Here is a 22,798-nt window from a genome sequence, read left to right as displayed (position 1 = left end):
GTGTTGTGTAAAAGTAGTGAAAACAGCCAATCTACAAGTTCACAAAGCGTTGTGGTGGGACAAGTTGTGGTGAGCTTGTACAGTAGATCTTCAATTGTTTTGAATTATTTTAGACTGTGGGTCTTATAAATAGTTAAGCAATGAAGAGTATCAACTTGTGGTGCATTCCAGTGGTGTAAAGTAACTATACGTTTACTTAAGTACTGTACTTTTAAACAGGTTTTAAGAACTAAAAACGAAATTACTAAAATTAAAAAAAAATATATATAGGTATATAAAGTGTCCAGAACATAAAAGTGTCTTACTGTTATCACGTCATAACACAAATAGTATACTACTTATCGATGCAGTGCTAAACCAAAAAGTTGACCCTAACCAAATAAAGTGTCCATAACAGTCATGCTACATACAGTAAGTGGCTCACTGTTATCTCGTCATAACACCAGTAATAATACTTAAATACTAAAAGTGCAGAGCCAAACCAAAAGTGGCCATTAGTCAGTGTAAAAAGCATTGATTGATTGATTGAATATTTTATTAGACAAAAGAACAGCACAAGTACAGTAAAAAGAAAAAAATAAGTAGTACAGCACAAGTACAGTCAAACACCCTGCTTAAAAGGAACACCCTAAAAAAGCCCTTGCGGTCTTGTTTCCGTTGGAGGTCCATTGGTATTCAATTCATCGACATACTGTTTAAAGTAGCATAAAATATTCAATATCATCGCATGAGAAGTGACAAGTGCTCACAGCAAAAGCAGCACAAATCCCCTCCCTATATATATCATGATAATTCATGTCTGTGTATTAATTGATACGTTTTCCTTTTTTAATTAGCATACAATAACAACTCGTCAAGTGGGAAACATTACTACGTATCTCACACTTTACATTTTCCAAAGCACAGAATACTTGGACTACACATTGTACAAAGTGATTTCATGTTAGCACATTATCCTGTATCACTGCACCATAGACAGTTTTGGCATCTTGTGTCATCTCGATTATCCCCTCAAGCAGTAGCTGCAGTGTTGTGGAAAAGGCAAGCACCATTGCTCCAGCATTACCAAACAAAGGGAAAAAGGTCAGAATGACCTCAATAGTCTTTGCTACCTTCATGCCTGGTGTACTCATCATACTGGCCACCACCACATCATTGACCCCAAATGAGAAACGGGACTTCATCATTGACCTGAGCACCACTTCTGGCTTGTTGACCCTCTCGGAGAGTCTCTTGAGAGATTTCTTGTCTAGCCCAAAGGAAATGAGGGACTGGTGCAGAAAGCCTTGAATGATCCCCATCTCACATAAAATAGAGAAGCCTGGAAGTGGAACTGCAGCTGTGGTAGAGGCAGCAAAGGCAGTAGGTACAGCAGCTATCGTGAGTTGTTTACGTTTCTTTTCAATCATGCTCAAGGAGCAAACAGGAAGAGAGCGAATCAGAGCTGACCGCTTGTGCTTTGACAGGTCATTCTCCAAAGCGTCAATCAGGTCTTGGAAATCATACTTTCCCAGTTCAAAGGTGGAAATTAGGAAGACTTTGGGGTTCCCAAGAGTCCTCAGGTTTTCTTCACAACTCTGTCTGATTTTGGAGAGCACCTGCTCCTCAGTGAGTTTTTTTTTACAGGTTTCGGCATGGACATCCTGGTCGATCTTTGATCGAACAAAGTAAAACAATCTATTCATCTTCTTGATCTCTTTGGCCAGCAAGACATCATTCTCTTTGAACCTAACAGAGCCAATTATGATGAAGAAGTCATAGGTGTCAAACTTGACCTCTTTGAGATACTTTTTAGCTTTGAAGTTGGGCGTACCAATTCCCGGCAGGTCCCAGATGTAAACGTTGGGCATGGTGGGGTGACTGTATCGAATGGCTTTCATAGTGGTCTCAGTCACTCCGGTCTCAGCTGACCCGTCATCTCCATCTGTAATACCTCGTATGGCGTTGACAAAGGAGGACTTTCCCGCCCCGCTCTCTCCAGTTATGGCAATGTTTAGAGTTACATTCTGCAGCTCGTCATACGTCTTCTTTGCGTTGGACAGTGGTTGATTTTGGAACAATCTCAAATAGTCATCCAATTCTCTGAGGATGTCAGGATCTTCATAAATATGCTCTCCCGACATGGTGATTCTAATAAAAAACAGAAATTATAGAAAGTCTTTAATGTCTACATATTGCTATACACATTCTAAGGTTAATAGTGCTCATGCTGTCATGCATAAGATATCAATACACTGTAAACAACATAATGTATTTTATGTGATTCCTGTGCTGCTCAATCCATGAAATATATGAATCAATTATTCAAATAAATGCCAACAAAAACCTAAATTCTATTATAAGGATTCCGTTTTAGACATATGAGTGCAAGTCAAGGGCACTGGTCTAGTAATATTAAAATAAAATAAAAACATTGGAGAATAATCAGAGCTATCCATGGAAACTTGGAATGTAATCGTGACTATCTTTCTCTCTCTATTCTAACTCATAAGGGTGTAGATAGAAAAACATTCATTTACTGTAAATCATAGGTCAGGGTTCAGTAAATTTGAAGAAGCAAATGGCAATGCTTGAGAAAATAGTTTTTAAGTTATCTTTATTCTTCACACCTCAATGAGGTCGTCTTGCCATCTTATCTCCCCAGGCAGTGTGTGCATGCATAGCAGCACATCAAATGGTTGCATGACAGCAATATAATTACGGTAAATGCCTGATTTGACTGTTGACAGTTTGGTTTTGGCTTCATGTGGAGAAAGGGATGGCACTCCATGCAACGGTAACCGGAATACTCACCTCAATACACGCTCGCCCTCATATTTTTCTGCTGACCGCACGGCACGGTGGGGCGGTTCTTGTATTCTTGTATTTGTTTTACTGATGTTAAGGTTAGAAATATGTTTAGGGTTAGGCATAGTTTTACTGTGGTTACGTTTAGGAATAGGGTTAGGTCTTTTCAGTTCGCCGGAATTGCGCCCGAGGCGACTGTGTGTTGAGGCTAGCGTTCTGGTATTCCGTGCAGCATGCTTATGTGGAATGTGTCTCATGTACATGACTGGCATGATTGGCATGAATGGCTGTGTGTGATGCTTAAAAGCCTGTAAGTCTAGCTTGTTTTCCCTTCTATCCGTGAGAATTGTCTCACCAATCTTGTTATTAGTGGAGGCAGAAAAATCATATGATTTAACTGTTTTGTTTTGTCAAACTCAAGTGGGTTGAGCCCATTTTCTCTGATGGTCTATCCACCTTGGTTACATTAAGGTTTAATTGTTAATCTAGGATTGTGGTGCACCTTGATAAACTTCAGTTTAAAGTAAATTATGAATCTAGATTGTTTTAAATCCATGGCTAAACAGTGATTTAATCTGCTTTAGGACTTAATTATTGATTAAACCCATCCATTAAGGGAGTTAAAATTGAATCAAGAGGAGGAAGGCCGAAGAGGAGGTTTATGGATGCGTAGAGAGACGTCACAGAGGAAGACGCAGAAAACAGAACCATATGGACCCTGACCGAAAGAAGAAGACCATCGTGTACTGTGCTGTCAACATCGCCTGGTTTATACTGGCTACCTGGTTTATACCTAAGGGCTATTACCCTATGGGAAACAAATTTGAACATATTTCCACTGAAATGTTACAGGTTATACACACTTTTGGTGGTAATGCATGTAGTATTGGAATATACTCTACTGTACTGTACATGTAGGCTACTGTATGTTAAATGGTAAATGGCACATTTATATTGCGCCTTTGCTTTAATCCAAGGTGCTTTAAATACGTAGATTGTGCATTACATTCCCCCATTCACACACATCACACACCGATGGTGTAGGAAACCATACAAGGCACCAACCTGCTCATAGGGAGCAATTAGGGGTTCAGCGTCTTGCTCAAGGACACTTCGACACTAACTCTGGGGGAGCCGGGATCACTCTACCTCCTGAGCAACTGCCACCCTACTGTTGTCATTGCATCGTTATGTACCTGTAGACTGTGGGTCTTATAAATAGTTAAGCAATGAAGAGTATCAACTTGTGGTGCGTTCCAGTGGTGTAAAGTAACTAAGTATATTTACTTAAGTACTGTGCTTTTAAACAGGTTTTAAGAACAAAAAATAACTAACTAAAATAAAAGAATATTATACAGTATATGTATATAAAGTGTCCAGAACAGTCAATGCTACGTAAGTGTCATACCGTTATCACGTCATAACACAAATAGTACTACTTATCGATGCAGTGCTAAACCAAAAAGGTGACCCTAACCAAATAAAGTGTCCATAACAGTCATGCTACATACAGTAAGTGGCTCACTGTTATCTCGTCATAACACAAGTAATAATACTTAAATGTATTCAGTGATAATGAAATGGCTGGGGGTCAACTTGTCCCTTACTGGCCTTACAGTGTGGAAATGTGTAGTTTTTTATAGATTTTTTTACACCATTATAAAGTTCTCGTTTTGATCATTAGACCCAATCACTGAATATCGGTAGGCCTACATCTCCAGCTTCAGGATATGTATGATACTGATTTACTGCGAGACTGTATGGCATTTTATGACTTCAGTAGTTTACAATCTAGGCATTTAGCAGACATTCTTAATTCAGAGCGACTGTGGTTCTCAAAACCTTTATTTTGAACATCATAACTAAACATCATAACATAACTACAGCCATACTCTACCCTGATTGGTCGAGGACTGGCTGGCCACCTCTGAAAACCGAATCTAGCTATGCTCGTAACACGGGCCATGGTGGAAGTCCTTATATGGTCAGCACACATTCTAGTGAGGAGAATGATTGGAAAATGTACCAATTATATTTTTATTTGAATGAAATACAATCACTGAATATACCTTTAACTACTAAAAGTGCAGAGCCAAACCAAAAGTGGCCATTAGTCAGTGTAAAAAGCATTGATTGATTGATTGAATATTTTATTAGACAAAATGTAGAACAGCACAAGTACAGTAAAAAGAAAAAAATAAGTAGTACAGCACAAGTACAGTCAAACACCCTGCTTAAAACTAACACCCTAAAAAAGCCCTTGCGGTCTTGTTTCCGTTGGCACAGTTGTTTCCAAAGCACAGAATACTTGGACTACACATTGTAAAAAGTGATTTCATGTTAGCACATTATCCTGTATCACTGCACCATAGACAGTTTTGGCATCTTGTGTCATCTCGATTATCCCCTGAAGCAGTAGCTGCAGTGTTGTGGAAAAGGCAACCACCATTGCTCCAGCATTACCAAAGCCAATTTTATGTGATTCCTGTAATCCATGAAATATATGAATCAATTATTCAAACAAATGCCAACAAAAACCTAAATTCTATTACAAGGATTCCGTTTTAGACATACAGTATAGTGCAAGTCAAGGTGAGAATAATGCTTATGTACATGAGGTGGTACTGGTGCAATGGTTGACAGGACTGTGCAGGAACCAAGTCACCTTAGCCAAAATTTGATCCTGAGTAGGCCAGTGGCCCAACGGGCACCGGTCTAGTAATATTAAAATAAAATAAAAACATAGGAGAATAATCAGAGCTATCCATGGAAACTTGGAATGTTATCGTGACTATCTTTCTCTCTCTATTCCAACTCATAAGGGTGTAGATAGAAAAACATTCACTTACTGTAAATCGTAGGTCAGGGTTCAGTAAATTTGAAGAAGCAAATGGCAATGCTTGAGAAAATAGTTTGAAAGTTATCTTTATTCTTTACACCTCAAGGACTTAAGATGATGTGGATGAGGTTTGTTTTGCTCTATCTCCCCAGGCAGTGTGTGCATGCATATAGCATCACATCAAATGGTTGCATGACAGCAATATAATTACGCCTGATTCGACTGTTGACAGTTTGAAACTATGTACCAAGATTACTTGTTTCTCTGGTTTTGGCTTCATGGGGAGAAAAGGATGGCGCTTCATGCAGCGGTAACCGGAATACTCACCTCAATACACGCTCACCGTCATATTTTTCCCATCTACCGCTCGGTGGGGCGGTTCTTGCATTCTTGCATTTGTTTTACTGAGGTTAAGGTTAGAAATATGTTTAGGGTAAATGTTTTGAGGCTAGCGTATTCCGGTATTCCGTGCAGCAGGCTTACTGGAATGTGTTTCATGTACATGGAGTGGCATGCGCTTGGCATGAATGGCTGTGAGGCTTAAAAGCCTGTCAGTCTGGCTTGTTTTCTCTTCCGTGAGAATTGTCTCACTAATATTGTTATTAGTCGTGGCAGAAAAATCGTATGATTTAACTGTTTCGTTTTGTCATACTCAAGTGACGTGAGCCCTTTTTCTCTGATGGTCTATCCACCTTGGTTACGTCAAGGTTTAATTGTGAATCTAGGATTGTGGTGCAACTTGATAAACTTCAGTTTAAAGTAAATTATAAAACTAGATAAAAGATTTAAATATTTTTTGTTTGTTTTTGTTTTAAATCCCATGGCTAAACAGTGATTTAAGCTGCTTTAGGTTATCCAATAAGGAGTTCAAATTGAATCAATAAGAGAAAGGCCAAAGAGGAGGTTTATGGATGATGTGAGAGACGTCACAGAGGAAGACGCAGAAAACAGAACCAGATGGACCCTGATGGGAATTGGCCGAAAGAAGAAGACTATTGTGTACTGTGCTGTCAACATCGCCTGGTTACAGGCTACCTGTTTTATACCAAAGGGCTATTACACTATGGGAAACATATTCGAACATATTTCCACTGAAATGTTACAGGTTATACACGCCTTTGGTGGTAATACATGTAGTATTGGAATATACTGTACTGTACTGTACATGTAGGCTATATGTTAACCCTTAAGTGCTGTTCGGGTCATTTTGACCCGTTTTACATTTTCATTTGGAAAAAAAAGGTAGAAGTTAAAAATGTTTCCACCTGAAACTCACTGGCCTTAAAGATTCTTCTGAGATGAACATGTAAAAAAAATATTTTTGCACTACACCCATGCTACACCCCCCTCATATTTTTTGAACCTTAAGTGCTGTTCGGGTCATTTTGACCCGGAAGCACAGAAATACACAGTATTATGCCAAAACACAGACACACAGTCACCCCCACTTCTAACACCCCCCTTCCGAAGCCCCATTCCGAACCCTCCCCCCCTTCCTATAAGCATGAGCAATATTGCCCAGTATTAAATGAAGTAGTTTTTTTTACATGGATTTCAGCTAAATCAGTAAAAACGCCTAGCTCTTTCAGTGTTTAATGTGATATAGCAAAGCAGAAATGCAAACATTTACCAAATATATCATATGAATTGTTTGGTATTGAGTCAAAGTCAATGTATCATGATGATTTGTTAGGTTAAAATTTATATTAGTGTTGTTTTTTTCAAACCAAATATCCACCGGGTCAAAATGACCCGAACAGAACGAAGGTGTAGTGAATCTGAACAGAACTTAAGGGTTAAATGGTAAATGGCACATTTATATAGCGCCTTTGCTTTAATCCAAGGTGCTTTACATACGTAGATTGTGCATTATATTCCCCCATTCACACACATTCACCGATGGCGTAGGAAACCATACAAGGCACCAACCTCTCATAGGGAGGAATTAGGGGTTCAGCGTCTCAACTGCGCCACATGAATGTTGGTCACGCAGCGGTATTGCAGCCTTTGAGGCCGTACTGATACTGACAGTACGTCGCGGCTGAGAATCTGGGGCCGTGTTTGAGAGAGGTACCTTTGGATTGCGAGAGGCGACCCACTATGATCATTCAACTCCATTTTGGCATGCATATACAAAGAAGTATTTGTTTTACGTATGTTGTTTTCTCAGTAAACCATTAGATGTTAAATTTGAATCATAATTCTCAAATATTTTCATGTCAAGGACCACAAATTGATACCGTATGTATTATATCGTTATATCGACACCCATTTGTAAAGATTTGCGCCAGGGACCCCCATAAGAGAAGATTCTGTAGGGAAAACAGTTTAGAGACTGAAACCAACTGTCATTCTTATACATTGAGATGAGAGAATCTAACCCGAATAGTGAAATTAAACATCATTACATACATTAAACATTATCAATAAACATTATTAAACATTTTGCTGGAGACCTGGATGCCTCTCATGCAGGGGCGTGCACAGACATTTTGAAGGGGGGGTGCTCAAGTGAAAAAAAAGGGCACCTTGTGCAGCGCGTGGAACCGTCGACTGCCAGTAGTTAGGGATGGGAAGTGTTGCATTGGTGATTCAATGTTTGAGGGACGTGATTTGAATGATGTCACGTGGACGGCGCTTACACATACATTACAGGAGTTAACAGGTACAGACAATGGTCTATTGATATGCATACATGCCCTGCTGTGACATATCTAGGCTATATCTATTGATATGCATGCATCAATTAAATGTGTATTTGGCTGCGGACCCCTATCTCAAAATATTTTGTTCCAGGGACCCCCAGAAGCAAATACTTTAGTTAATTTGGGTCTTGCCTCAAGCTAGATGCAGAATAGATACATGCTGTTTTGATTACAGATAGCCTACACATGTGGCAAGATTCCAGAGCATTTTGGGGCATAAATATATTAGAACCTTTTAATCCAGAATTGACCAATGTCACCATGGTCCATGCACACTGCACAAAACAACAAAACAAACACTGTACAAAAACATGGGGTCTGTCTGGGGGGCGTCCCAGATGAGTAAAGACCCCATCTAAAAGTAAAACAGGTTATTCTGTCTGCTTTCAAATTGTAGTAAATGAACTCAGGTTGTTTTAAAACCTACAAAACAACTCTAATATTATGAAAATCGGACATTAACTGGCTGGTGTACTGTTCTGGGAGGTTCCAAAATAGATAACCCCCAGGGGCGGGGGTCTAGAACATTTTACACCCATCATTTACTCATTTGATTCCTTGACCCAGAACACATAGGATTGGCATGTTTAATTACATTTCTAGGTTAGGGTTAGCCAAGATAGCACAAATTATGTATTTTATGTCGGCCATTTTGCATTTGGATTTTTGGATTCCCCATGCTCTGAAGATTCCAAAAATGTATAGTTTTACTAATCTTCAAAACTTTTGAACAAAAGTACACAGTGAACCTGACTAAAAAAGGGCACTTTGATCCAGGAAGGCAAAAGGGCAGGTGCTCTGGCACCCCCTAGTGTCTACCTGTGCACGTCCCTGCGGGAGTCTCATGGATCCCACTATGTGAACCACTGTTTTAGATTGTAAAAAGTACACATTAATATAAAACCTCTTAATCTTAATCATTATTTAAACAAAGACAAATGAAATAGACTTCACAGATAAAGTTCAAATGATTTATTTTTCAGTACAAAGGATGGAACACGCACATCACATGATGATTGGATGCATTAATTGGACTGGAGAATGATCAGGATCACTTAGTAGGTGGCCATGGTTTCCTGCAGCCACTCGTTGAAGATGCAGACCTAAACAAGAGACATTAGGAGTTAGTACAGGAAGTCACATCATGCATTTGTCAATCTAGGAAGTTAAACCTGACCGTAGATAATTCTTCCAGTGTTACCTTAAATGCAATATACAGAGTAAATAATATGATACTTATTATTTAAGGGGGTTTTAAGTCTCACCTTGGCGTAGACACCGGGGTGATCCCTCTCAGCACAACCGTATCCCCAGGACACAACACCCTGCAGCTCACCGTTGCACACAACGGGGCCACCGGAGTCACCCTGAGAGGAGGGACGTTAAAATTAGCCACAATTAGATGATGAACAATGATGACAGCGGTAACTTATTATTACATGAGTACCGGCAATGTAAATGACAAACCTGGCAAGAGTCCTTGCCTCCCTCCAGGTATCCAGCGCAGAACATGGCGTTGGTGATACTGCCAGGGTAGGCATTCTTACAGTCCTCATCAGAGAGGATGGGAAGGTCCAGGCACTGCAGCTTGTCGCCGCTGACGGCTGCGAGTCAAACAGATTTGGTGTGGAATGTGGTTTGAATGACAGAAAGGGTAAAACACAATATTTGTGATTAACAATATCTCCCCAATTTGCCTCCTAGAAGGATATTTTACTCACAGCTCATGGTGTTTCCCCATCCAGAGACCAAGCACATGGTGCCAGCGGGAGCGCAGGAAGTGGGCAGAGCCACAGGCTGCACATACTGGTTGAATTCGGCAGGCTTGCTCAGCTTGATCAACATGATGTCATTGTTGATGTTGTAGGAGCTGTATTTGGGGTGACGGATGACACGGGCGGAGTTGATGTTCTGCTCGGTACCCTCGGTGACCCTGATGTGGTGCTCGCCAAGACGGACCTGAACGCGGCTGGAACAGGAAGATAGGTGAGGGTTAAATTAGCTTGGAGATACAGGGGAGAAGTCTCTTGTGGAACTTGATCTTAAGCCATAGAAGTGGAACAGAGTAGGCTACATAACTTCTCCTCTTGACTCCCATAAATGTCCCTAACAAGGAAAAATAAGGGAAATACAGGTAGAGAGAAGGGTCTCTGTAGATATAAACCACACACTTCTACAGGTCATGAGCGATGATTGAGAGAATTGTTGTTGAAAATCATACTCATATCTTTAATACTGTCAAAAAAAAAATAATTGTCTTACGACTTGTAGCAGTGAGCAGCAGACACAACCCAGTTCTCGTTGACCAGGGAGCCACCACAGAAGTGGTAGCCAGAGTTCAGAGACACCGTATGGGGCTGGGAGTGTTTCTGACACTCATATCCTCCGACGATCTTGTCCTCCTCCGCAACTAAAAACACACACAGGGAATTAGTTTAAAAGATTGAGCAAAGTTTTGCATGAAAAAGCATAGTTATTTCGTTAATTGTATTATTCTTTCAAGCTTCAAATTGAAGTGGGAGTTTAGGTTTTCATTAAAAATATATATATATTGTGACCAAAAGTAAAATAAGTGTTTGACCACAAAATATTTCAGCCAATTTGGTAAACACCGACCACTAAGAAATCCATCTTAGAATTCAGTGGTGTATTACAAATATAAAGTGTGGACAAAGCTCTATGGTGTCAGGCAGCACATAACGGAACCCATAACAGAACACTATAGGCCTACTCACAGATGTTCTTATAGTTTTGAATGTTTAATTATTTTATTGTTTTATTTCATGTTTTAAATTATTATTATAAAGATATAATAAATATGCTAAAATAGCATATTTCCAAACTCACAAAATGTCTCATTGTGACATGTTATGAGCTTAATACTAAAATGAAGGATAATTAGTTTGCATTAGTTTTGTATGCCGTTTTGCTTAGTTTTGGTTTTGTTTTTGTAAAACCTTGTTTAACTTTTTATTTCAGTTAACTCATATTTGTTTCCTTATTTTAATCCTAGTTTTGTTTATTTCATTAGTTTAAGATTAGATTAGAGATCAGAGTTTTAGAACTACAATAAATCTGATACTCACAAGCGGCTCCGATGAGCAGAATGAAGACCAGAGACCTCATGGTTGCTGTGTGATCTTGTGGATGAGAGGACTTCACCTGGACCCCTGGTTTATATACCCAGGCAGGTGAGCTGCCCCCTTCTCCAGCTGTCCTCATTGGTTAGCTGAGAGCCAATCACCTGCAGGACGCTGAAAGTTAGATATTTTATTCCCAGAATGATGTGATAACCACACTTAACAGAAGAAGGTGGGAAAAAAATGATTTTTGACAAATACTTTTTACAGCTCTACAAGCCATTGGAGAACAACACTACAGTTTTACAGTTTTCAACTTAATGCTTTTGTGGGCCACACATTTAAATAATTACAGTTACATGCACATTATTTATTTTTATTATTACTTATCTTTTTAATCATATTTGTGTCAGGGCTGAAAATCCTCCTTGATGCAACAGGAGTCTAATTGATTTCAACCACATCTGCTTGAGGATTTCTTGATTGTACATATTCCTTAATTTGGTGTCAAACTCCCCAAAGTTTCCCCAGAGTTTCTGGGGAAGTACCCCCAGACGTGGGGTGTGTGGACCTTGCATGCAATCATACAGATATTCACTTTTAAGTCATGAATGGTTATTATCAAAGTTGGGTTGTGCGTGCTTGCGTGCGTGCGTGCGTGCGTGCGTGCGTGCGTGCGCGCGTGCGCGTGTGTGTGCGTTGACCTTTGTGACTCAAGTTAAAAGATGACTTATCCAGTTTTAGGGGATAGTGCTGGAAAAACTATCCCCTGTATTTTTAATGAAACAGTCCAAGTTATCTTATCTTCCTCTGGTGGCAGGCAGAACATGTGCTTTGAACATTCAGGGACAACCTCTATATTTAGATTCTAGAGCTATGTGAAATCTTTGAGACACAGATGGCTAGTTCTCATACAGTACAGCAACATTTATTTCAGATATGGAAATATTAGTGAAGTTTAAGACACATTTAAATCTGCTCTGAGGAAGGCTGGGGCCGAAACACTTTTCTTGCATCCTTTATTTTGGACCGTTTTTCCCACTTTGGTGGCTTTTGTTTTAAAGTTGAGGTTTTATTATTAATTAGAATTTAAACACTACATACTGTATTTGATTATAGACTATATAATATAATATAGTCTTAAACAACAATGGATAGCATTTTTTACATTGTTGTGCAAGCATTTTAGACGGAACAAGCCCTAGATCTGTAGATCGGCTATTTGCAGAATGTTAATCTATTATGACATGGTGTGCGTGGCTTTACAGTAAACAGTATTATGTCTGGGTTAGTATGCTGCTTCTCACACTGATCACCCATTTGGAGTCTACTTTAAATGTTCACTCAATGCTTATGTGCTTATTTTTGTAGCGTTAATGGTACACTTGAATGCTGTCATGTTAGTATTACTTGGTCACTGTAGAGTTGAAAAACACATTCACTTTCATTTGTCTGGTCCCCTAGGTCAATGGTTCTCAACCCTTTCAGGCCACGACCCCCCACATTATTTATTTTTTAATATAAAATATATATTAATTGTTGTGGAATGGTCTTTTTTCATTTCATTCATTTTATTTATGTTTTCCCTTTTGTTAGGTAGTATTAAACAGGTCTTAAAAGTCCTAAAATTGTGACTTTGCTGGCATGGAGACCCCTGGAGAATCATGTGAGAACCACTGCCACAAGTGTGTGTGTGTGTGTGTGTGCGTGCGTGCGTGCGTGCGTGCGTGCGTGCATGCGTGCGTGCGTGCGTGCGTGCGTGCGTGCGTGCGTGCGTGTAAATGAGAGCAAGAAAGAGAGAGACAAGTACCTTGTTTACCACCTAATACCATTTATTAATAAGTCACATTTACTGCACTGCATTGTAGGTGTTTGTTGGTTTTATTTGCATAATTTGTCCTTAATGTTATTGCTGTTGTTGTCAATGGAATTGTTTATTAGGGTTCCAAGTTGTAGGTGCTTATTGCATAACAAGTCATCATGGTTAATGGTTTTATCACAATATACATTTTGGTTTTTGGTGGATTGGCCTGTTTTAGGCTGTAGTTGGACTGGAATCCCTATAAAATTGCTGCTTTTTTGTTGAGCATTTGGTCTGATTCTGCTTGATTGAGTACATATTTCGGACCCTTGTATCCAGTCGATTAAATTGGCGCAATGAAACCTCAAGTCTACAGGGATAACACAAAAACACGAACTGACTGATTACTATATGGGACTCAGGAGTAAGATACTGTATGTATGCTGAAGCTAAGTTTACACCGTCTAGCCATGAACTCGGTTTTAATCTTGTTTTATAAAGTTGTCAGGCAGAGGAATAAGACTGCAAGGTCGAAATGTTGTATTATGCTGCTGTGCTATGAATAGAATTGGAGAATTTTAAAGTGAGTTGCGAGCCCCCCTTCTTATTTTTCAGTCTGAGGATATCATGATTCATGAGGCATTGATGTCCCCATGTAGCAAGGTCAAAGGTCATGGTAGGCCTTTTGTAAGTGTCGTTTATTTTATGATTTAGTATGATGATAGGGTCATTTCAATATACATGGTTCTTTAGAAAACATTGGCAAGAAAAGCCTTATAGGTTCTCTGCACTAACAAATACACGGTAGTGATTGTTATTTAAGTCAATGTCCACAAATAAAAGAAAAGTGAATCATTTATTAAAATGCTGTTTGGGAAACAGTGTACTACTACTACAGTATATCGACCTGTATCAATATCAGTATTTGGAGCAGTGTGTCAAATGCCGTCTTGTACATAATCTTACTTCATTTGAACATACAAAATAAATAAATGACAAATGAAATATCTCTGCTCTTTGAATGAATTGAAACACTATCCCTTGTATTTTTTATGAAATGTCCAAGTGTCCAAGTTATCTTATCTTCCTCTGGTGGCGGGCAGAACATGCATGAACATTCAGGGACAACCTCTATATTTAGATTCTAGAGCTATGTGAAATCTTTGAGACACAGATGGATAGTTCTCATACAGTACAGCAACATTTATTTCAGATATGGAAATATTAGTGAAGTTTAAGACAATCTGCTCTGAGGAAGGCTGAGGCCGAAATGCTTTTCTTGCATCCTTTATTTTGGACTGCCGCTTTTTCCACTTTGTGGCTTTTGTTTAAAGCTGAAGTTTTAGAATTAATTAGAATGTAAACACTACATACTGTATTGATTATAGACTCTATAATATAATATAGTATTAAACAACACAGCTGATCAACACTGTAGATCAGCTATTTTGCAGCGTCTCATGGTCATTATATGGTTTAATGAAAATGTACCTTATCCATGCTACTTTAGTGATTGTTATTTAAGTCAAGGTCCTTCAAATAAAAGAGCACAGCAAAGTGAATCATTTATTAAAATGCTTTATTCATTCAATATGTATAAAACACCAATCATACGGACACTCCATGGACAGCCCATGTTGGAGAGCTGTGTGACTGATCTGATCTGGAGGCTGAAGTCTGCTATCAGACCTAGTTGCTGGCCATGGTGGCATGCAGCCACTCTGAGGCCACGCAGACCTGCAGATTAAACAATAGGAAATGTTAACACATCTACTACAGCAGTGATTCCTAAACCTTTCAGGTCGAGACCCAAACGAGAGATCAGACGTTTGCCCAGGACCCAAAATAGTGAAAATAGCAGATGTACAAGCATACAACGCGTCACTTCGTGCTGTGAGCTTGTAGATCGGCTATTTTCACTACTTCTTAAATATGATTATTTTTTATTCATGGAATTTAATTCGATTTGTCTGTTTGTCTGTTTTAAAATGTATACAAATATACAGTATAAAAAAAGTATTGAAATATTTATATATTTTTATGGGATGGGATTTTTTACTCGATAAACCCATAAAAACTGGCCCATGACCCAAATGGGTCCCGACCCACTGTTTGGGAAACAGTATAGGCTACTACAGTATATCGACCTGTATCAATATCAGTATTTGGAGCAGTGTGTCAAATGCCGTCTTGTACATAAATCTTACTTCATTTGAACATACAAAATAAATAAATGACAAATGAAATATCTCTACTCTTTGAATGAATTGAAACACTATATATAAATATATTAGATGTTTGAGCCATACCTTGGAGTAGACACCAGGGTGGCCTTCCTCAGCACATCCGTATCCCCAGGACACAATACCATGCAGCTCACCATTACACACGACAGGGCCACCAGAGTCACCCTGAGAGAGAGAGAGAGAAAAAGGAGAGAGAGAGGAAAAGGGTAATCAATGAGGACCAATATTATGTTATATGTACAGCTGGAGCTGTCCATGCTGGCACACAGTAACACCTAAATGAAAAGCGGGTATTGTATAGAGAGCCACTGAAATGCGTACCTGGCAAGAGTCCTTGCCTCCCTCCAGGTATCCAGCACAGAACATGGTCTGGTCGATCATACCACCAGGATAGGAATTATCACAGTCCTCATCAGACAGGATGGGAAGGTCCACGCACTGCAGCTTGTCACCGCTGACGGCTGCGAGTCAAACCGATTCGGGGTGGAAAGTGGTTTGAATGAAAGTGGCTTTCTGAAAACTAGTTGCTTCAAAGATGTGTCTCCCAGGTGCTATACTCACCGGGGTCCATGGTGTTTCCCCAGCCAGAGACTCTACACATGGTGCCAGCGGGGGCGCAGGTAGTGGGCAGAGCCACAGGCTGCACATACTGGTTGAGGGAGGCGGGCGTCTTCAGCTTGATCAGCATGACATCGCTTTCAAGGGTCCAGGAGTTGTACCTGGGGTGGCGGATGACTCTGGAGGAGGAGATCCACTGCTCGGTGCCCTCATTTGTCCAGATGTTGTGCTCGCCAAGACGCACCTCAATGCGGCTGAAGGGAGTAGAGAGAATCTGGTCAAGAAGTGTAGGACACGTTGAAGTCATTCATTTGCATTCATACTGTAGATTGTTTATCAAACATGCTTGTTTTGAGTTATGCAAAAGAGGCTATATATTGTTCAGCTGAGAATCGTCCTGACGCTGGGAATATCTCTTACGACTGGTAGCAGTGAGCAGCAGACACAACCCAGTTCTCGTTGACCAGGGAGCCACCACAGAAGTGGTAGCCAATGTTCAGAGACACCTGATGGGGCTCTGAGTAGGGCTCACACTCATACCCTCCGACGATCTTGTCGTCCTCCGCAACTGAAAAACAGATTCATGATGTTAATTTACAAGAATTTGCAACAGAAATGCTCAGAATTGCCTGTGGCCTAGAACACTTGCAATTCTATATAAGCAGGTGTTTTCAATAATATAATTAGCAAATATTTATGTTCTCTCATCATGTAAAATTAAAAAGGGCATAGTGAAGAACTGACAGGTTTTGCAAGGCCTGGCTTGTAAAGTGTGAAAGACGGGCAGCTGTGGAATTATTTTATACTCACAAGCAGCTCCGATGAGCAGAATAAAGATCAGAGACCTCATGGTTGCTGTGTGATCCTGTCAATGAGAGGACTTCACCTGGACCCCTGGTTTATTACCCTCAACCCAGCTCTGCTAAGCTCCCTGATTGGCTGAATAATAGCATAATTTAAAATATTGGCAGGTATTCACAAGTTAGAATTGGCAGGCCTCCTGAATGTTGATGCAGGGAGGCCAGATCAGGCCAGTATCTAGTAATAATCTGAACTGCAAAGTCTGAACAGATGTATTGTTCACATAATGTTGTTACTCATTGGCAGGAAAGAAAACATCTGATCCATCCTAAAGTATTGAGAATCTACACTAATGGTTCTCAATGTGGGAGCTGGGGACTAATACATAAATGGTTTATAGTTAATACCTAAATTGAGCCTTAAGAGTCTGTGCTGTACCTCTGTACAAATGGAACAAAATAGACTCTTTGGTTCCATTTGTACACAGTTCCATTTGATTTCAATTAACGGGGCCAAGAATCACTGCTCTAAACTATTCTGTACATCAATAGCAATTTCATTAATTCTTACTTAATTACTTACTTTCTTACTTACTTTCCTACAGTAACTATTTTACTTCCCTAACTACAGTATTGTAACAGAGTGTGTGTCAGTATTGTGCTGCCTTTTTGGCCTTAGTTACTTTCCACCACTAGCTTTGAATAAGATAAGGGCTAAAGGCCTACATGTGAAATTTAAATGTGAATGCAAGTTATATAGCGTTCTACTTCAAACTAGAAAGAAAATCATTTCTAGTGAAAAGAAAGAAAGAAAGAAAGAAAGAAAGAAAGAAAGAAAGAAAGAAAGAAAGAAAGAAAGATGCATGGGGTGGAAAGCACAAATGAGTCGGACATACAGTATATATATGGAGAATTTAGACGCCGATGCCTCCATCAGCATTGATTGATCGAATACTATATTTGCATAGGAAAAGTACAGGGCATTACAGTTCTACTAAAAGGATTTTAACCACAAGAAAGCGCAATGGCTTGTTTGCATTGGGGTCCTTTTGTACTCAAATATTCAAAATGTATTGTAATCAAATTCATCTCTGAAGACAACATAGAGAGAGAAACTGTGATGCCCCATTGCCCGAGAAAAAACACCTAGAGGCGGCAGCCACTCGTAACTGGTAAAAACAAACCTAGCCCAGCCTTACCCGCCCCCTGACCCTTCTATTGTTAATATCTACTGTATATATTTTCCATTTTTCCTGCACTGTTTTTTTTTTCTGACTATCTACTGCATAGTACTGTGTTCTATCCGTCTGTCATTCAATGTTATGTGAGATACTTTAATGGTTTCCTGTGCAAATAAGCCAAAAGCTTTCTTGTATCTCCTTTTAGTTGACCTTGTACCAGTGAACTGTACCGTCATGAAACTGTACCTTTTCCTATGCAAACTTCAAATAAAGTCTTCAATCAATCAATCAATTAATCAATCAATCAAAGCCCTACTCTAGTGTTGTCATTGGATTGCCTTGTCTATTTTAGTGGCTCATGGAGCTCCAGGAGCCTACGAATTCACAGCTCATGAGAGACGCAGTCATGCAGGCATCAGCTCTCCATGCTCCTTTTGTTTGCCCTTTTGGACATGTTTTGCTTTTGATTTCAATCCACACACTATGCACTACACCTATGTTTCACTCATTCTCCATACAGCACACACTATCAGGGGTCATCACCATGTTGGCCTGTGGTGGACATTTTTGTCAAAATTCGATTTTTGCCACGGACACACAAAATGAGCAGACAATAATATTACCAGAAACACACAAAGAGATAACCCGATGGTCATTTGTACACACTCAGAGTTATGCATTTGAGAACCAGTAGCCTACTTGTAGACTCATAATGTGCCATAGTGTCGTAGTAAATCACGTCATAAGTCATATTCTGAAGAAAACCTGGAAACTTGAAATTCAGTAACTGGATATTATGATCCAAATAATAACATTACATGGTGTGTAAAACAGAAAATCAAACATATGTCACATTTATCCATGTGTAACGGAGGTGATCCAAACTTCCCCACCTGGCTTCGTACCTGGGTCTCCCGCGTGAAAGTCCAATATCTTAACCATTACTCCAAAGGGATATCCCTATGGAATGAGGGCAGATACTAGACTTTTGAGGCTTCAGGCTGGGTCTGCGACTCTCTCCACCACACTCACCCCCCTTTGACCTCCTCCTACGGAGAAGCCTGGATCCGGGTCACGGCACCAATGTAACGGAGGTGATTCGAACCTCCCCACCTGGCTTCGAACCCAGGTCTCCCACGTGAAAGTCCAATATCTTAACCATTACCCTAAAGGGGTATCTTTATGGAATGAGGGTAGATACTAGACTTTTGAGGCTTCAGGTTGGGGCTGCGACTCTCTCCGCCACACGTGTACGGACATATTGATGACCCCTGCACACTACTGATGACAAGCTCCAAACCTCATAGGATCTGTATGCTCTATTATTACATTTAATTCATGCTTTACTTGGTTATGTTAGCTTTGATTATTTAATAAACATTTGTTATTTCATTTATACCTTCGTCTCCCTTTCCCTTTATTTGTCATGGTAAGAGCCAGCTATAACTGAAACTCGTTCAGCAAGGGACTGGTTCAACCATGAATGATATACTGAAAAATCTAAAAGAATGGTTTCTAATATTCTAATCACTCCTAGCTTAATTGACATCAAACATCTTCCATTTGCACCCTAAAGAATTAAAAAGTATTCAACTGTCCGTGTTGTTCTTGACTTGTGCTTAATATTTTTTTGTTTGACTCATATATATTTTAATATAATATTTCTCACCACACACCACATAAAACCCCCAGAGCATTAACTAAAGATGTTTACGACAAATAAAACAAGAGAGAGATACGAGAGAAACTATTTATGTGAGGGGGGTTTGGGCAGTGTGTGCCTCAAAAAGGACCTTACATCATAAAGCATTTAATTATAAATAATTTTCCACATCCATAAAAACAAAAGCTTACCATGCCCTATGCTTTGTTCCATAACCCTAACTCTGCCCACCGTTAATTGACTGACAGTATCTGCGATGTCAGGAAAGCCACAAGGCGTACAGTGAGACCCAGGCACAGAGGCAAGTGAAGGCGAAGGAAAGCAGTTAGACCTATTCTGGGATAAACATTCACCTAAGCAGAAAATATGCTGACCACAAGTATAGAGGAATATACATGGAAACGGCATGCAGCTTTTTCCATAAATGGGAGACAATCACACATTTTGGGAAGTAGATGTACCTGTACACAAAATGTAACAGTATAGCACGACATTGAATTTGAACAATGAAACAACAATCACAACAAAGTTAAATGTAAGTATAGGTAGAGGTTTTAAGTCCTGAATATACAGGCAAATGAAATGCAGATTTTACACTTTCCGATTTGCCATATAATATAATATAAAGTGGAGACAATTATATGTATTTACTATAGGGAGTAGAAACGCAATGAAAACAATCACAGCAAAGTTCAACTTAAGTCTGAAAGTCTTTATTATGCAAGATGGAAATATAGTTCAGTGAGATGGCAACACTGGAGGTAGAGTGTTTGAGGTATGACTTCTGAGGTGATGGTTGTTGTTTAGGCCGACAGGAAGTAGGATCAGACTTAGTAGCTGGCCATGGTTTCCTCCAGCCAGTCGTTGAACAGGCACACCTAGAAATGGAGACGGAAATATTTATTATACAATACTAAGATTGGCTTATGTATTTAAAGGTGTAGTTGTGTATTGCATAGTTCAAGATTCAAGGGTATTATTGTCACGTGCATTACAGCTGTTAAAGCCAGTGACATTCTTGTATTTTTTTAGATTACAGGTTTAGATTTCACTGTGCCTTTAGTGGCCAAAAAGACAGATAGAAAACCAATAAAAGGTTTCTCTCATTTCTCAGATTTGCTATAGCAGCAGCTGCCGTGTAGTAATGCAGTCCTTTCTTTTATGAATGACTTGTGTGACTTTGACTTCTATATAAAGACAAACAAACAGAAAAACTGAAATTCATAGAGACACAAAACTTGTAGTTATAAATAAGATGTTTGAGGCATTCTGTACCTTGGCGTAGACACCAGGGTGGTTCCTCTCAGCACAGCCGTATCCCCAGGACACAACACCCTGGAGCTCACCGTTGCACACGAAAGGTCCACCAGAGTCACCCTGAGAGAGAGAATTCATTTCTCAATACAAATCGATATCAAGAGTCAAGAACATCAATATTGTAAAAGGAATGACCAATAGGTTGTCCTGACACTTTGCTTTACTATTGAGATAAGGGGGACCTCTGCAGGTGAACCTTGTTGACTACAGTACCTGGCAAGAGTCCTTGCCTCCCGCCATGTATCCAGCACAGAACATGGCATCAGTGATCATGCCAGGGTAGGAGTTGTCACAGTCCCTATCAGACAGGATGGGAAGGTCCAGGCACTGCAGCTTGTCACCGCTGACGGCTGCGAGTCAAACAGATTTGGTGTGGAATGTGGTTTGAATGACAGAAATGGTAAAAACACAACATTTGTGATTAACAATATCTCTTTAATTTGCCTCCCAGAAGGATGATTTACTCACAGGAGCTCATGGTGTTTCCCCAGCCAGAGACCAAGCACCTGGTGCCAGCGGAGGCGCAGGAAGTGGGCAGAGCCACAGGCTGCACTTGTGGGGTGAAGGTGGCGGGCTGGCTCAGCTTGATCAGCATGATGTCATTGTTGATGTTGTAAGAGCTGTATTTGGGGTGACGGATGACACGGGAGGAGGAGATCCACTGCTCGGTACCCTCATTGACCTTGATGTGGTGCTCGCCAAGACGGACCTGAACGCGGCTGGAAAAGGAAGATAGGTAAGAGTTAAATTAGCTTGGAGATACAGGGGAGAAGCCTCTTGTGGAACTTGATCTTAAGCCATAGAAGTGGAACAGAGTAGGCTACATAACTTCTCCTCTTGACTCCCATAAATGTCCCTAACAAGGAAAAATAAGGGAAATACAGGTAGAGAGAAGGGTCTCTGTAGATAAACCACACACTTCTAGGTCATGAGCGATGATTACTGTCAAAAGAAATTAATTGTCTTACGACTTGTAGCAGTGAGCAGCAGACACAACCCAGTTCTCGTTGACCAGGGAGCCACCACAGAAGTGGTAGCCAGAGTTCAGAGACACCTGATGGGGCTGGGAGTGTTTCTGACACTCATATCCTCCGACGATCTTGTCCTCCTCGGCAACTGAAAAACACACACACATGAAATTAGATCTTCTCTGTTCCAAATGGGAATTTCAGTTAGCAAACTGTTGAACCTAACTATAAGTCACTTAAATTTATCTTAGGTATATATGTGTCTTTAGGATCTAGGCCTATACTCACAAGCAGCTCCGATGAGCAGAATAAAGACCAGAGACCTCATGGTTGCTGTGTGATCTTGTGGATGAGAGAACTTCACCTGGACCCCTGGTTTATATGGAGTGATCAGTCCCTACAGGACACACCCCACACACTTGGTGGACCAATCAGGATGCTCAGGATGATCTGATAAAATAACAGTTGTACAGACCATACCGAAATCAAATGGGTTGGTCTTTCTTGTCAAAAACAATATATAATTTGCTGACAGTATTTGAAGAAATAATCGTCAGTTCGTCACCCATTTCTAAAATAAATAACTAGGCCTATATTTGTTCAATCTTACAACTTGAATCTTAATTCATTAAACTTCCATAATGAAAAGAACATTATTGATAGCTATTTCTTTGTTTGGAAGAACTAATCTGATCATGAAAGCATTGCAGATTGTCCTGACAGTCATGGATATTCTGTATTCCTTACATAGTGGTGCTTTGTACATTTGACACAAAAATAACAAAAATGTGAGAGGACCTTGCAGTGCCAGTTAGTATACAACGTCCTGGTTTTGTCCCTGGTACATGGTGCA

At 39.9% G+C, this 22,798-nt stretch overlaps 4 protein-coding genes across 4 annotated transcripts; all 4 read right to left on the bottom strand.

Moving 5' to 3' along the window:
• Positions 1-938: 938 nt before the first annotated feature.
• On the bottom strand, positions 939-2,123 carry LOC308297592 (interferon-inducible GTPase 5-like; the record flags this gene model as incomplete). The annotated part of the gene is made up of 1 exon (XM_080741088.1): positions 939-2,123. The coding sequence occupies one exon, from the start codon at positions 2,121-2,123 to the stop codon at positions 939-941; it is 1,185 nt and encodes a 394-aa protein (XP_080597214.1).
• Positions 2,124-9,288: 7,165 nt separating this feature from the next.
• LOC308309165 (trypsin-2-like) lies at positions 9,289-11,553 on the bottom strand (the record flags this gene model as incomplete). Its single annotated transcript, XM_080754640.1, has 6 exons — positions 9,289-9,434; positions 9,597-9,698; positions 9,799-9,935; positions 10,053-10,300; positions 10,594-10,741; positions 11,418-11,553. The coding sequence occupies 6 exons, from the start codon at positions 11,551-11,553 to the stop codon at positions 9,387-9,389; spliced, it is 819 nt and encodes a 272-aa protein (XP_080610766.1). The 3' UTR covers positions 9,289-9,386.
• A 3,236-nt stretch (positions 11,554-14,789) lies between these two features.
• Positions 14,790-16,900, bottom strand: LOC308309211 (trypsin-2-like). The gene is made up of 6 exons (XM_080754712.1): positions 16,827-16,900; positions 16,437-16,584; positions 16,020-16,270; positions 15,780-15,919; positions 15,522-15,623; positions 14,790-14,949 (listed from the first exon to the last, which is right to left on the bottom strand). The coding sequence occupies exons 1-6, from the start codon at positions 16,864-16,866 to the stop codon at positions 14,902-14,904; spliced, it is 729 nt and encodes a 242-aa protein (XP_080610838.1). The 5' UTR covers positions 16,867-16,900; the 3' UTR covers positions 14,790-14,901.
• A 3,590-nt stretch (positions 16,901-20,490) lies between these two features.
• On the bottom strand, positions 20,491-22,298 carry LOC308309239 (trypsin-1-like; the record flags this gene model as incomplete). The annotated part of the gene is made up of 6 exons (XM_080754746.1): positions 22,234-22,298; positions 21,946-22,093; positions 21,446-21,696; positions 21,191-21,327; positions 20,936-21,037; positions 20,491-20,538 (listed from the first exon to the last, which is right to left on the bottom strand). Exons 1-6 carry the CDS (start codon positions 22,271-22,273, stop codon positions 20,491-20,493), a joined length of 726 nt encoding a protein of 241 aa, XP_080610872.1. The 5' UTR covers positions 22,274-22,298.
• Positions 22,299-22,798: the final 500 nt, after the last annotated feature.

This window comes from Nannobrachium achirus, assembly GCF_963921795.1.
Source record: "Nannobrachium achirus genome assembly, chromosome: 2".
Classification (NCBI taxonomy): Eukaryota; Metazoa; Chordata; class Actinopteri; order Myctophiformes; family Myctophidae; genus Nannobrachium; species Nannobrachium achirus.
The sequence above is the reverse complement of the archived record's forward strand: the minus strand, read 5'-3'. Positions and strand labels throughout refer to the sequence as shown.